A 15,915-nucleotide genomic window follows, 5' to 3' on the forward strand; every position below is an offset into this window, starting at 1 on the left:
CTGGGAGTGGTCTGAGTGGAGAGGGGAAAACTATAAACTAGCTGTTATTGGCAGAGCGGTTTGGAACTCTCTTTCTTATTGGTCTATTAAAGATATTCTCACCAGGTAGGCCAAAACTCCTTCCCACCAAAACAGGCTGACATTTCAGGCGGTCTTTTCAAACAGCTCTTACACTAAAAGGGCATCATCATCATTTTCACAATTTCACAGTATTATTCAAACCTCATAGCATGGAAATATAGAACACAGGAAAGTCAAGTTTTTGACTGCACTGGCCGTTTAACCATTAGACCAAAATTCCTCTTGGGCCGAGGGTGACACAGATTTTGAAGTCGCAGGCAGGGCTACCTCATCACGAAAGTGCAAGTCTGACTAACCTCAACTACCTAAGCGATGAGATACTCACTCATCTAATGTGATGACTTCAGATTTGTTGTAAACAATTTGGGTCTGAGAACAGAAATATGCAACACTTTGTTTGTGCACTGCCCTATTTGGATTGAAATGTGCAGCCTGTCCTTCCAGCTTTGAACATTCAATTACAACTAAACCTGAGACCTATGAATGGTCTCTTAAATAAACCTAAGTGAACCAACAAAACACATTCCAAATTATCATTGAGGTGACAGACGTGTACTGACATACAAGAATGATGTATAAAGTGATGTGACAAGTCAATCGTGTTAAATTCTTTAATTCATATCTCAAACCGTACCATTGGAAAAATAGCCGTTATACTATATCTACACTCTAAGGGATCAACACTGAATATTTCTTCACATACAATAGCACTTCTTCAAAGGTTGACCACATTCTACAATAAATTACATTCAACAGTTATACTACCATTCATAGATCTTTCTCTGATAGTTAGTTAATCATTTCCAAGGATGATATATTAAGATGTTGGCATTTACAATACATGGACACCACAAGAGTGGTAGGGCTTCATACTACAGCTCTGAAACATCTCAATGAATCGAATGCCAATGTCTTGTCTTCTGGCATCTTGAACACAGTAATGATATTCACACAACATGTTTGTTGACAAGTTACAGTATTATCCACTATCCAGAGTTACGTTTTGATGGGAAATCATGTTTCAATGGCAGAGCCCTGGGGTGTAATCATTAGTCCAAACAGTTGCAAACAGTTTTGTTTAGCAATGAAAACTAGTTTCTATTGGACAAATTCAGGTAGGTCCCTCCCCGTTTGGTTCAGTTGACTTCTGTTTGGTTCTGTGGAGTGCCTAGTGAATACACCCCTGTAGTACTACTTATAGAGTGTTTTCGTTTCACCTTTTTGTGTTGTGTTCATAGGGTGTTAATTGGCTGTTCACAGGGTGATCATAGGGTGTGTCCCATGCTGCTGGTCAATAGTCCCTTGATGTTGGTGACAGGGCGCACGTCGTGTAGCTGTCTCCGTCTGTCGATGAAGGAGGCCAGGCGGCCCGTGTCCAGTGGGGTCTTGGAGTAGTCTCCACTGTGGGCACTCACCCAGGGGTGTTGAAGACAGATGGTGGCACTGGGCCTCTTCCGGGGGTCCTGCTGCAGGGTAGAGCTGATGAAGTCCCTGGCTGCCTGGCTCACTCCCTGGAAGTAGTCCTCGGGGAAGCAGAAGTCCAGCTTGCAGATGTTGACGCACGTCTCCTCCAGGCTCTCGTCCAGGAAGGGCGAGACGCCGCTCAGCATGACGTAGGCCAGAACCCCGGCGCTCCACACGTCAGTGCTCAGGGACACTGCTGTGCCCTGGATCAGCTCGGGAGCCGCAAACTCGGGGTTACCCAGGAGAAGGTGGACATAACGGTGACCAGACACCTGGACCGCATCTCCTAAATCTATGAGCTTGATAGAAGGAACAGGCACGTGGAGATCCACCAGGAGGTTCTCAGGCTAAAGACACACGAGAGGAATGGGTTTGTTAATGGGTTTGACCAAGATCAAGTTAAAGTGACATTTCACTGAAAGTTTGTCAGATTCTTTTAGACCACAAAAGTTGACTGATTTCCATTAATTTGGGGTGTCGTGGGACGTGGTTTCATCTTGACAGACTACTTTAGAGGTCTGAAAACATCTGTCAATCTAAAGTGTAATGTCACTTTAATAACATATGTCCTTAGCATTGGTACCGATGTGTGCTTTGTGTTCACCTTTAGGTCTAGATGGGCCACTCTGCAGGTGTGGAGGTGCTGCAAAGCCTCTAAGGTGTCCTTCACAAAGAAGGCCACCTTCTCCTCCATCAGCTCATCATGGGCCACCAGGTAGTCCAGCAGCCTCCCACCCTCCAGCCTGGAAACAACACGAGACAAACATTTATTCAGACCACACTATGACACTATTGTGCGTCCCAAATGGCACCCTATTCCCTGTATTATGCACTACTACATAGGTCTGTGGTCAAAATCAGTGCACTATGTAGGGAATAGGGTGCCATTTAGGATGCAATCAATGACTAAGTTAATTTACACTAACAAAGCCAAGTGTAAACTATAATCCCTAGCCTGGGTCCTTTACTGGGTTCAACTCTTCTATGATTGTCATGCCATAAGCTTCACATGTTAGGCTTGGCAGTTAGCAACACAGTGAGGAATTGGCTAAAAGCAAAAACAGACTGAACCACCAGGCTATACAATAATCCATCCCTCTTTCTCAATTAATATTTTCTCGATTCCTCTCTCCTTGCCGCCTCCTCAATCGTAATGGAGGATAAGGTCCAAAGTCCCTCCACCCGGACCTTCTTCTCCAATGCATTTTGAGAAGGAGGCGAGGAGAGAGGATGCAAGAAATCAAGGAAAGATTAATTGAGAAACAGCTGAAGTCCACAGCAGAAAGTTCCTTACAGCTCGAAGACCAACATGAGGGAGGTGGGGGACTCATAGGTGTCAGTCAGAGCCACCAGCTGAGGATGCTGGACGTGGCTCAAGATGTCTGCCTCGTGGGCCACTTGCTCCTTCCTTTGCATCTTCTTAGTGACGTACTTCACAGCCACCTCCTTCTTACTGGCCTTGTTCAGACACTTTCTCACTACAGAGAATCGGCCCCTGGAGAAGGGAGAGGAGTAGGAGAGTAGTTGTAAAATGTCATTGTTGTACCTATCAAACTGCTGCCATGAGCCTTTGTTATGAGAATTTGTATAACTTTTGTATGAAAAATCCCAATAAAATACAACAAATTATTATGGTAGGCTGCTTTAAAACAGTGGAGGTGTGCACTTTACCGTCCGATCTCACACATTTCTGTGAAACTCGATTCAAAGTTGTCTTTCCACTGAATGCCCATTCCATCATTTGTGGAAGCTTAGAATAGAGAGAAAACAAATTGAATATTTTATTAGTCAATATTTACACTGTAGCTACATTCATACAGTAACGTTTCCTCAAGGACCTCTCGATCTGCCATGACTGGTTTTCGTAATGAGGCTGAAATACCAATCGTGAGACACTGCTTCCAAAATTACATTTACATACATTTTAGTCATTTAGCAGACGCTCTTATCCAGAGCGACTTACAGTTAGTGAATACATATATATATTTTTTTATACTGCCCCCCCGTGGGAATCAAACCCACAACCCTGGCGTTGCAAACGCCATGCTCTATCAACTGAGCTACATCCCTGCCGGCCATTCCCTCCCCTACCCTGGACGACGCTGGGCCAATTGTGCGCCGCCCATGAGTCTCCCGGTCGCGGCCGGCTGCGACAGAGCCTGGATTCGAACCAGGATCTCTAGTGGCACAGTTAGCACTGCGATGCAGTGCCTTAGACCACTGCGCCCTATTCCCTTCATGGGCACCCTATTCATGGCACCCTATTCCCTTCATGGTGCCCTACATTTCACCATAGGGCTCTGGTCAAAAGCAGTGCACTGTATAGGGAATAGGGTGCCATTTAGTATGCATTCTAGGAGCAGGCACCTGTGCCCTGGTCAAAAGTATTGCACTATATAGGGAATAGGGTGCCATTTAGGACGTATGTATAGTCTAGGTATTTGCGTAACTCCCTCCCTGCTTGTAGTGTGAAGGTGGAGGGTTTGACTCACTCCCGCTGGGCAGGGTCACCATGTTGGAGGGCTCGCTGGGCGGACTGACCCCCCAGGGGTTACTGGCATTGACCCGGAACTGGTAGTGCCCCCCAGGAATGAGATCTTCAATCTTAACACACACATCTACCGTAGAGACCACTGACTGCTGCCACACTAGGGAGTCTGCAGGGAAGAGAACGAAGAGGTTAGGTCAACAAGTCGTAGTTCAAAGATTTCAGGTGACTGTCTGTAGCTTGTGAATTGTAGGTGAAGTTGGGCCTAGATGGTGATCTTGGGTCAGTTTTGCATTTCCCCTACTAATGGTTAAGGTTAGAATTGGGGAGGGGAGACTGATCCTAGATCTGTACCTAGGAGCAACTTCACCCCAGAGCCAGAAGAGATGGGCCTACTGTACCTTCCTGCCTGTACTCTACTGTGTAGCTGGACACGGCACAGCTAGCTGAGCTGGCAGGGGGGAGCCAGTGGACGATCACTGCATTGCTACTGGCCTCCTGGGCCACGGGCCTCGCAGGTGCTGTTGGTATACCTGAAAACAGACATCAGCCCAACATCAGTAGTCTCCATGGCCATAGAGAACCTCACCTCCTACCTCATTCCTCCCTCCATCCATCATCCATAACCCCCCTCTCTTCCCTTCCTCTTACCTTGTACTTTGATAGAGGCGGAGGAGGAGGCAGTGCCATGGTCGTTGACAGCCACACAGGTGTAGATGCCAGTGTCCTGGGGCATCAGGTTACAGATCTTCAGCAGAATGTCACCCGTATCCCTGGAAACAAGGACAGAGAAGAAGAGGCCAGGTTTGATTGGTTGCTGAAAATAGAGCTTGACCTTTGTTACATTTGAGTTACATCCCAAATGGCACTCTATTCCTTACATAGTGTACTACTTTTGACCGTAGCCCTATGAGTCCTGGTCAAAAGTAGTGCACAATATAGGGAATTGGGTGCCATTTGGGACAGAACGTTGGTATATGCTTTAGCTGATTGCTTCTTTTACTGAGCTCCATCTAAATTCATGTTAGTCCCCCAACAACATGTTTAGTCTACTCAATGGATTTACAATGGGATTAGGCCTTACCTTTAAGCAATTATCTCAGACAATAGAGTGGAACTTTTCCCTACATAGTAGGGTACCAGAGATGTTTCTTTCATCTCACTTCCTGCTCTTATAAGTTTTGAGGCAACATTAGTAACCTCCATTCTGCAACATTTGGCTATGCACTTCCATTCATTCATCACAAGTTAAATTAGAAATTGGATACCAACATTGGTGGCCAGTGGACAAAAAAATCGGAGGACAGGCTCATAGTACTAGCTGGAATGGAATGAATGGAACAGTATGAAACATATGGTTTACACAAGTTGGACACATTCCACTTATTTTATTACTATGAGCCATCCTCCCTCCATCAGGCTCCACTGGATGTCGCTAAATTCCTGTGATCATCTAGACCAGAGGTTCCGAACCTTTTTTCCCCACGGCCCCCTTTTTCACATTTGAAAAATATCAAGCTGGAGGGCCTATGAAAATGTTGTTGTGTTGAAGCTCCTTTCCTGCAATTTTACATAGTTTAACAAGACTCATGGCATCTTTTAGATAGGCTATTTAATGATGATGATAATAATAATAATAATAATAATAATAATAATAATAATAATAATAATAATAATAATAATGGATAAGGAAAATAAAGTCTAGACCCGATTTCCCCAAATGTTATTCCGCTACCAAATATGTTATATTATGATAATTTATATGAACCCTCAATTTAATTATACATATTCTCTTTTACAGAAAGTGATTTGATCAATTGATAGTGACAGTCACACATTGTATAAGATCCCTTTCCAAGCAAAGTCCAATTTCTATGACTCCTCGACTTTAGATGGTCGTAGCTCAGCTTCTGAATGTCATAGAGACAAACCATTCTTGTGCATCAGTCGCAACTTCCTCTGGGATTTTACTGCTTGTTTCTAGCCTAAGGAATTGCAGATTTCTGCATAGTTTTAGATTGGTATAAACAATCGCGAATTGTAAAAATAAAAAAATAAAAAAATAAGGAGAGCTATCCTCCTGTAGGGTTTCGCTCCAACTAACCTCTCAGTTTATCAGCCAGCTAATTATTAGAATCCGGTGCCATAGATTAGGGTTGGAGTGAAAACCTAGAGGACAACCTGGTCTCAGAGCATTTCGTAAGATTCTGTACGTAAATCTGAGACACTGCATTTAGTACGATATGTTATATTTCGCATGGTATACAGTGCCTTCAGAAAGTATTTAACCCTTGACTTATTCCACATTTTGTTCTGTTACTGTCTGAATTTAAAATGGATTAAATAGATTTCTCTCTCAACCATCTACACACAATACCCCATAATGACAAAGTGAGAATATTTTTAGAAATGTTTGCTAATTTATTGAAAATGAAAAACATAAATATCTAATTTACATAAGTATTCACACCCCTGAGTCAATACTTTGTAGAAGCACCTTTGGCAACGACTGCAGCTGTGAGTCTTTCTGGGTAAGTCTCTAAAAGCTTTCCACTCATGGATAGTGCAACATTTGCCCATTATTCTTTTCAAAATTATTCAAGCTCTGTCATATTGGTTGTTGATCATTGCTAGACAACCATTTTCAGGTCTTGCTATAGATTTTCATGTAGATTTAAGTCAAAACTGTAAGTCGGCCACTCAGGAACATTCACTGTCCTTGGTAAGCAACTCCAGTGTAGATTTGGCCTTTTTTAAGGTTGTTGTCCTGCTGAAATGTGAATTAATCTCCCAGTGCCTGGTAGAAAGCAGACTGAACCCGATTTTCCTCTAGGATTTTGCCTGTGCTTAGCTCCATACCGTTTCTTTATTATCTTGAAATACTCCCTAGTCCTTAGCGGTTCTACCATCTCCACAGAGGAACTCTGTCAGAGTAACCATCGGGTTCTTGGTCACCTCCCTGTCCAAGGCCCTTCTCCCCCAATTTCTCAGTTTGGCCGGGCGGCCAGCTCTAGGAAGAGTCTTGGTGGTTCCAAACTTCTTCCATTTAAGAATGATGGAGGCCACCTTCAATGCTGCAGAATGTTTTTGGTACCCTTCCCCAGATCTGTGCCTCGACACAATCCTGTCTCGGAGCTCTACGGGGCAATTTCTTTGACCTCATGGCTTGGTTTTTGCTCTGACATGCACTGTCAACTGTGGGACCTTATATAGACAGGTGTGTGTCTTTCCAAATCATGTCCAATCAATTGAATTTACCAAAGGTGGACTCCAATCAACTTGTAGAAACATCTCAAGGATGGTCAATGGAAACAGGATGCACCTGAGCACAATTTCGAGTCTCATAGCAAAGGGTCTGAATACTTATGTAAATAATGTGTGTAAATATATATATACAGTGGGGAGAACAAGTATTTGATACACTGCCGATTTTGCAGGTTTTCCTACTTACAAAGCATGTAGAGGTCTGTAATTTTTACAGAAAATCCAGAAAATCACATTGTATGATTTGTTAGTAATTAATTAGCATTTTATTGCATGACATAAGTATTTGATCACCTACCAACCAGTAAGAATTCCGGCTCTCACAGACCTGTTAGTTTTTCTTTAAGAAGCCCTCCTGTTCTCCACTCATTACCTGTATTAACTGCACCTGTTTGAACTCGTTACCTGTATAAAAGACACCTGTCCACACACTCAATCAAACAGACTCCAACCTCTCCACAATGGCCAAGACCAGAGTGCTGTGTAAGGACATCAGGGTTAAAATTGTAGACCTGCACAAGGCTGGGATGGGCTACAGGACAATAGGCAAGCAGCTTGGTGAGAAGGCAACAACTGTTGGCGCAATTATTAGAAAATGGAAGATGTTCAAGGTGACGGTCAATCACCTTCGGTCTGGGGCTCCATGCAAGATCTCACCTCGTGGGGCATCAATGGTCAAGAGGAAGGTGAGGGATCAGCCCAGAACTACACGGCAGGACCTGGTCAATGACCTGAAGAGAGCTGGGACCACAGTCTCAAAGAAAACCATTAGTAACACACTACGGCGTCATGGATTAAAATCCTGCAGCACACGCAAGGTCCCCCTGCTCAAGCCAGCGCATGTCCAGGCCCGTCTGAAGTTTGCCAATGACCATCTGGATGATCCAGAGGAGGAATGGGAGAAGTTCATGTGGTCTGATGAGACAAAAATAGAGCTTTTTGGTCTAAACTCCACTCGCCGTGTTTGGAGGAAGAAGAAGGATGAGTACAACCCCAAGAACACCATCCCAACCGTGAAGCATGGAGGTGGAAACATCATTCTTTGGGGATGCTTTTCTGCAAAGGGGACAGGACGACTGCACCGTATTGAGGGGAGGATGGATGGGGCCATGTATTGCAAGATCTTGGCCAACAACCTCCTTCCCTCAGTATGAGCATTGAAGATAGGTCGTGGCTGGGTCTTCCAGCATGACAACGACCCGAAACACACAGCCAGGGCAACTAAGGAGTGGCTCCGTAAGAAGCATCTCAAGGTCCTGGAGTGGCCTAGCCAGTCTGCCGACCTGAACCCAATAGAAAATCTTTGGATGGAGCTGAAAGTCCGTATTGCCCAGCGACAGCCCCGAAACCTGAAGGATCTGGAGAAGGTCTGTATGGAGGAGTGGGCCAAAATCCCTGCTGCAGTGTGTGCAAACCTGGTCAAGACCTACAGGAAATGTATGATCTCTGTAATTGCAAACAAAGGTTTCTGTACCAAATATTAAGTTCTGCTTTTCTGATGTATCAAATACTTATGTCATGCAATAAAATGCAAATTAATTACTTAAAAATCATACAATGTGATTTTCTGGATTTTTGTTTTAGATTCCGTCTCTCACAGTTGAAGTGTACCTATGATAAAAATTACAGACCTCTACATGCTTTGTAAGTAGGAAAACCTGCAAAATCGGCAGTGTATCAAATACTTGTTCTCCCCACTGTATATATATATATATGTTTTTTTTTTTTTAAAGTTTTTATTTATTTTAAATATTTTTTTACCTGTTTTCGCTTTGTCATTATGGGGTATTGCGTGTAGATTGATGATGATTTATTATTTATTTTATCAATTTTAGAATAAGGCTGTAACAAAACGTGGAAAAAGTCTACCATCTACCAATAGGTGTCCTTCTTTGTGAGGCATTGGAATACCTCCCTGGTCTTTGTGGTTAAATCTGTGTTTGAAATTCACTGCTCAACTGAGGGACCTTACAGATAATTGTACAGACATGAGGTAGTCATTCCAAAATCATGTTAAACGCCATTACTGCACACAGAAGGAGTCCATACAACTTATTATGTGACTTAAGCACATTTTTACTCCTGAATTTATTTAGGCTTGCCATAACAAAGGGATTGAATACTTATTGATTTAAGACATTTCAGCTTTTCATTTTTAATTAGTTTGTAAAAATGTCAAAAAACATAATTCCCCTTTTGACATTATGGGGTATTGTGTGTAGGCCAGTGACCAAATAATCTCAATTTAATAATTTTTAAATTCAGGCTGTAGCACAACAAAATGTGGAAAAAGTAAAGGAGTGTGAATACTTTCTGAAGGAACTGTATATTCATTTGTGGAAGTCCATCATCCATTTCCTACAATATGTTAAGAAATTGCAATACGTATGATATGTTACGAATTCCAATTTGTAGTGGCTACCATTAGCTAAGCCGCTAACGCTAATGTTAGCTAGGTAGCTAACATTAGCTAGTCTAGGGGTTAGGGGTTAAGGTTAGGTTAAAGGGTTATGGTTAGGAGTTAGGTTAAATGGTTAAGTTAGGGTTGGGGAAGGGTTAGCTAACATGCTAAGTATTTGCAAAGTAGCAAGTAGTTACAAAGTTGCTAATTAGCTAAAATGCTAAAGTTGTCCATTTTTGAACGTGCAACCTTTGGGTTGCTGGACATTCGCGTTATACCCCCGACCAACCACCCTCTTTTAGTTTTTCCCTTAAGTAACCTTGTCTCATGTAACCATACCAAACGTAACATACAGTATCATACTAATTTGAATATCCCGGATTTATGTTTACTATGTTACGTCTAGTCTATGAGACCAGGCTGTACAGGAGGTTTGCTCTCCAGGAACAGGGTTGGAGATCTGATCTAGAACTTCTAACTAGAAACCTTATAGTCCATGTACCTAATGTTGATAGTGAACCGACTGTTGTTGACAACCGGGCTCTGATCAGGTCCTTTCAGAGTGATGTTGGGTTTGGGACGTCCACACACTTTACAGCACAAGACCACCGTCTCCCCAAATGCACACGTCACATCAGCTAGTGGTATCAGGAATTCTGGAGCCACTAAATACATTCACACACAGTGTCAGCTAACCACACCACATTATTCTAACAGCAAATATACACTACGTCCTAAATGGCACACTATATAGTGCACTACTTTTGACCAGGGCCCATAGAGCTCTGGCCAAAAGTAGTGCACTATTAGGGAATAGGGTGCCATTTGAGACGCAACCAGACTCAGGATCCATGACATATCAGTAATTAAGTGATTAATTTCACTCTTAAGCATTTAAATGCAGGTGCTTATGCTCTGATAGTTCATCTTACCTTCTTGTATAAAATTGGGGTTCATTATCTGCAAAGAAAAGGTATGGCTGTTAGGCAATATGAATGAACTAATGTTCTTGTTTGAATTATGCTCTGTTTTGCTTATTCAAAATGAAAAATATGAAAAGTGAATACATACATACCTCAGAGAGTTCTGTGTTACAGTTGTGTACTACCATTTAAACATTATTTGCAATATAGGTTACTGTACTAGGGCATCGTACCACACATTTATTTGTGACATTTAGGCATACCATCCTTTAAAAATCTTCAAACCCATTTGAACAAAATGCGTAATAAAATATTGTTCTCAATAAAAAAAACGCATGGGATGCAAGCATCAGAGGATCCAAAAGAAGATAGGTCAGGAGTAGTAACATGCTTCAGGGGGGTTGTGAGATGCTTTTTTAACGTTCATGAACCTATTCCAAGGTAGGAACACTAGGTTGCAGTAATGCTCCATGGAAACAACACTGCTACACAAGAAGAGAACGTGTGGATGCTTGAGATCAGACAAGTGGCACATGGAGCACCTTTTTAATATCGCTTAGACTGGTTTAGGGAAATAATGACATGTAATAGGAACAATTATATAGTATTGAAAATCAAAAAGGGTGGACATCTTTACAACACACCTGCTGATAGGTCAAGTCTGTTAAAGGCAACAGGAGGATGCTTTTCCAATACAATGACCAGGAACTGGAACTGAGGAGGAACTAGAGCATTTTCAATAATAATATGTGCCATTTAGCAGACTATTTAGCGACTTACTGTTGGTTGTGCGTGCATCTATTTTAATATGGGTTGCCCCTGAAGGAATTGCACCCGCCATGGTCTACCAACTGAGCCACACAGGACCGAGCAAGCTTTGGAGGGGAGCAGGCTTGTTTAGTTTATTAGGATCCCCGTTAGTTGTTGCTTGCTCATACAGCAGCTACTGTTCCTGGGGTCCATATGCTGTAGAGGAGTTACAATGATGCAGGTGAGCACAAGACGCTGAAAATACATAAACTCAGCAAAAAAAGAAATGTCCTCTCACTGTCAACTGCGTTTATTTTCAGCAAACTTATCATGTGTAAATATTTGTATGAACATAACAAGATTCAACAACTGAGACATAAATGGAACAAGTTCCACAGACATGTGACTAACAGAAATGGAATAATGTGTCCCTGAACAAAGGGGGGGGGGGGGGGGGGGGGGGGTCAAAATCAAAAGTAACAGTCAGTATCTGGTGTGGCCACCAGCTGCATTAAGTACTGCAGTGCATCTCCTCCTCATGGACTGCACCAGATTTGCCAGTTCTTGCTGTGAGATGTTACCCCACTCTTCTATCAAGGCACCAGCAAGTTCCCGGACATTTCTGGGGTGAATGGCCCTCACCCTCCGATCCAACAGGTCCCAGACATGCTCAATGGGATTGAGATCCGGGCTCTTCGCTGGCCATGGCAGAACACTGACATTCCTGTCTTGCAGGAAATCACGCACAGAACGAGCAGTATGGCTGGTGGCATTGTCATGCTGGAGGGTCATGTCAGGATGAGCCTGCAGGAAGGGTACCACATGAGGGAGGAGGATGTCTTCCCTGTAACGCACAGTGTTGAAATTGCCTGCAATGACAACAAGCTCAGTCCGATGATGCTGTGACACACTGCCCCAGACCATGACGGACCCTCCACCTCCAAATCGATCCCGCTCCAGAGTACAGGCCTCGGTGTAACGCTCATTCCTTCGACGATAAACGCGAATCCGACCATCACCCCTGGTGAGACAAAACCGCGACTCGTCAGTGAAGAGCACTTTTTGCCAGTCCTGTCTGGTCCAGCGACGGTGGGTTTGTGCCCATAGGCGACGTTGTTGCCGGTGATGTCTGGTGAGGACCTGCCTTACAACAGGCTTACAAGCCCTCAGTCCAGCCTCTCTCAGCCTATTGCGGACAGTCTGAGCACTGATGGAGGGATTGTGCGTTCCTGGTGTAACTCGGGCATTTGTTGTTGCCATCCTGTACCTGTCCCACAGGTGTGATGTTCGGCTGTACCGATCCTGTGCAGGTGTTGTTACACGTGGTCTCCCTGTAGCGCTGTCTTAGGCGTCTCACAGTACGGACATTGCAATTTATTGCCCTGGCCACATCTGCAGTCCTCATGCCTCCTTGCAGCATGCCTAAGGCACGATCACGCAGATGAGCAGGGACCCTGGGCATCTTTCTTTTGGTGTTTTTCAGAGTCAGTAGAAAGGCCTCTTTAGTGTCCTAAGTTTTCATAACTGTGACCTTAATTGCCTACCGTCTGTAAGCTGTTAGTGTCTTAACGACTGTTCCACAGGTGCTTGTTCATCAATTGTTTATGGTTCGTTGAACAAGCATGGGAAACAGTGTTTAAACCCTTTACAATGACGATCTGTGAAGTTATTTGGATTTTTACTAATTATCTTTGAAGGACAGGGTCCTGAAAAAGGGACGTTTCTTTTTTTGCTGAGTTTATTTTCAACGTCTTTTCAACCAAAAATATGCATTTGAAATGTTTTGTCTTTTGCTCATCTGTTTCAGGGGTGTATTCAGTAGGAACGAAACAGAGTCACTAGGAACAAAACCTTGAGGGACCTACCTGACTTTGTTCAATAGAAATTATTGTTTTCATTTCAAAACATCTTCCATTTGGAGTAAACGGTTTCGGTTGCAATACGTTTGACTAATGATTACGCCCCGGGTGCTTATCTGATGTATTAATATTGTGCACCAATCAGTGCATTTAAACGTGGCTAATGCATTTACAAACTCCACCCATGGCCTCATTGAGGCTGGATCCAGAAAATGCTATCAGAAAAGGAGCAGGAACAAAAATTGGTTCCTTTTGGTTCCTGCTCAGGATAAAACCATACTTCTATGGGTACATTTTCAAAATGGCCGCTGGTCCACCCATTGCATAAGCTTTGACTTGAATGGGAATGTCTGTTCTAGTGATTATATTTCTATGGATGAAACCTCTGTAGCTAGTGGAACAATATGTGGAACCTGATGTTTTGGGAGAATGCTCCTGACCACAGTGGAAACCCCTAAAATGCTCTGTGTAGTTTCCTCTTGCTAATATGCAGACTTCCCTACGAGCAAAATACGTTGAAAAGATGTACAAAAAAACACGTATTTTTGGTAGAAAAAATGTATTTAAACTTCTTGTGCTCACTGGGTTCGCTACAGAAACTCAACTGGGCAGCATGCATGATGACAAATCAGTGTGTACTACTACCTCCATGCTAGTTTTGGGGAGTTCATCATCGCAATCTGACTCCTCTGAGCTGTTTGACTCCTGCGGTGTGGGATGAGAGAAAGCAAAATTAGAGATGTTACAAAGGCCTGGGGGTCCCCAAGCTAGAGGCATGGTCAGGGCCCGTACTAAGTGTCTCAGAGTATGAGTGCTGATGTAGGATCTGTCCACACAATCTTATTAATTATGATCGAAAAGTCAAAACTGATACTAGCTCAGCACTTCCACTCTGAGGAGCATTCTGAATATGGGCCCAGGATTCTTTGTAGGCTATTATACAACGGGTGGGTCTAATCCTGAATGCTGATTGGTTAAAAGCGCATTCCAGCCGGTGTCTATTCCACAAATTACCACGGACTAACTATATGACGTTAAAATGCCTATTTACTCTGTTCCATCTGACTGCGCAATCCACTGTCTCATCAGCCCAGCAATTTATAAACTTGCTCTCCACTATAAAAAGCATCTAGACATGATCTCACATTTCTTTTAGACTAACATTTAGTTTTAAACAGCGGAGATTTGTATAAACCTTGCTGTCTGTCTCTCCGACATTTGCAACATTGTTTCAATATTCAAATTCGATTTCCAGCTGTCCCATAGTAATGAATGTGTCGGGAGTCGGGACGAGACAGGCAGGCAGGCAGAGTTTCTCAGCCAGTCGAAATCATGAATCAGCTGGCATCATTTTTATGGATATATACAAAGAAAAGTAAACTGAAAAAAAGTAAAATAAAATTAAGTGCAGCTAGTTTGCAGTCTTTCCAGCTTCAGTTTGAAGTGATTGTGTTAGCTGTGTTGTTGGCTAGCTCCTCTGAACAACAGTGTCCTGACGAGTGAGCACATTTTCTATGCCAGGCGAAATCGCGCCGCATTTGCTCATTGTTATGGGTGTATCCAAATAAATGTCACTAGAAAACACCTTAAACAAATGCAAATGCAGCTGCCTTGCTGTTATTCTGGCTGCACTTTTTGACGTGACTATAAATTAGCCGTAGTTGGCTAGCTAGCAAGCATGGAATAAGACAGTTGCCAGCCAGTATGGCAATGGAACATTTAGAACGAACGAACCATACATACAGAACAAAAAGCCTGAACGACTGGGTCGCGTCTCTAGCAACCGAACTGATAAAACGAACAACCAGCCGGCTTGGGTAGCAACCCTAGATTTGTGTCAGGACTGAAATAGTATGAATAAATTCCTCAAAATAACACTTCTAATGAAATTATGTCAATCATTATTTGAATATGTTGGTAACCTGTTGTATAAAAGTTATAATGCCCGAGAAGCCGGTGTTTGGAGGATATATATTGAGCTGGAAAATTAAGCAATTAAGCTATATTAAATCATAGAAATTATAGAGCTGACATCTGAAGCAATGCAATCTAACACAAGATAATTAATGACACACTAAAGCAGACATTTCATTCTATGTGCAGGTCTCTTTTCCTGTTAATATTTGATGTTGGGAGTGTAAGGGTAGTGGCATAAATAGTAAAACAAACCATGGTGAGGACAAACTTGCAAGCAAACTTAGTGTGATTTTTTTGAATGGTCATAATTGTCAAATTAAAACAATGTACTCTAACATGCTTGAAATTATAGATGGATAGTCAGACTTAGCATAGCATCATTTGGAATTTATATGGGGTTACTTTGAAATGCACTGCTACTGTATATTGATACAGGAAGATAATGTACAGTGCATTCGGAAAGTATTCAGACCCCTTGACTTTTTCCACATTGTTAGGTTACAGCCTTATTCTAATATATATATATATATATATATATATATATATATATATATATATATATATATATTAGAATAAGGCTGTAACCTAACAATGTATATATATATATATTTTAAACCTCGTCAATCTACACACAATACCCCATAATGACAAAGCAAATACAGGGTTGTATAAATTTTGGTACATGTATAGAAAAAAAATCACATTTATATAAGTATTCAGACCCCTTACTCAGTACTTTGTTGAAGCACCTTTGGCAGCGATTACAGC

General features: G+C 42.5%; 1 protein-coding gene across 4 annotated transcripts in view; it reads right to left on the reverse strand.

The window, feature by feature from the left end:
- Positions 1-1,346: 1,346 nt before the first annotated feature.
- LOC311130047 (kalirin-like) overlaps positions 1,347-15,915 on the reverse strand; it is a gene marked incomplete at both ends in the record, with an annotated part of 358,304 nt that continues 343,735 nt past the window's right edge. For all 4 annotated transcript variants that reach the window (XM_084162671.1, XM_084162670.1, XM_084162669.1 and 1 more), the window contains 10 exons: positions 1,347-1,892; positions 2,150-2,288; positions 2,840-3,040; positions 3,217-3,295; positions 4,038-4,202; positions 4,435-4,566; positions 4,685-4,806; positions 10,201-10,363; positions 10,631-10,658; positions 13,876-13,935. In XM_084162671.1, the coding sequence (XP_084018797.1) occupies positions 1,347-1,892; positions 2,150-2,288; positions 2,840-3,040; positions 3,217-3,295; positions 4,038-4,202; positions 4,435-4,566; positions 4,685-4,806; positions 10,201-10,363; positions 10,631-10,658; positions 13,876-13,935 (1,635 nt within the window). The remainder of the gene's footprint in view (positions 1,893-2,149; positions 2,289-2,839; positions 3,041-3,216; positions 3,296-4,037; positions 4,203-4,434; positions 4,567-4,684; positions 4,807-10,200; positions 10,364-10,630; positions 10,659-13,875; positions 13,936-15,915) is intronic.

The sequence above is a fragment of the Coregonus lavaretus genome (assembly GCF_964263955.1).
Source record: "Coregonus lavaretus genome assembly, chromosome: 5".
NCBI classification, from domain to species: domain Eukaryota; kingdom Metazoa; phylum Chordata; class Actinopteri; order Salmoniformes; family Salmonidae; genus Coregonus; species Coregonus lavaretus.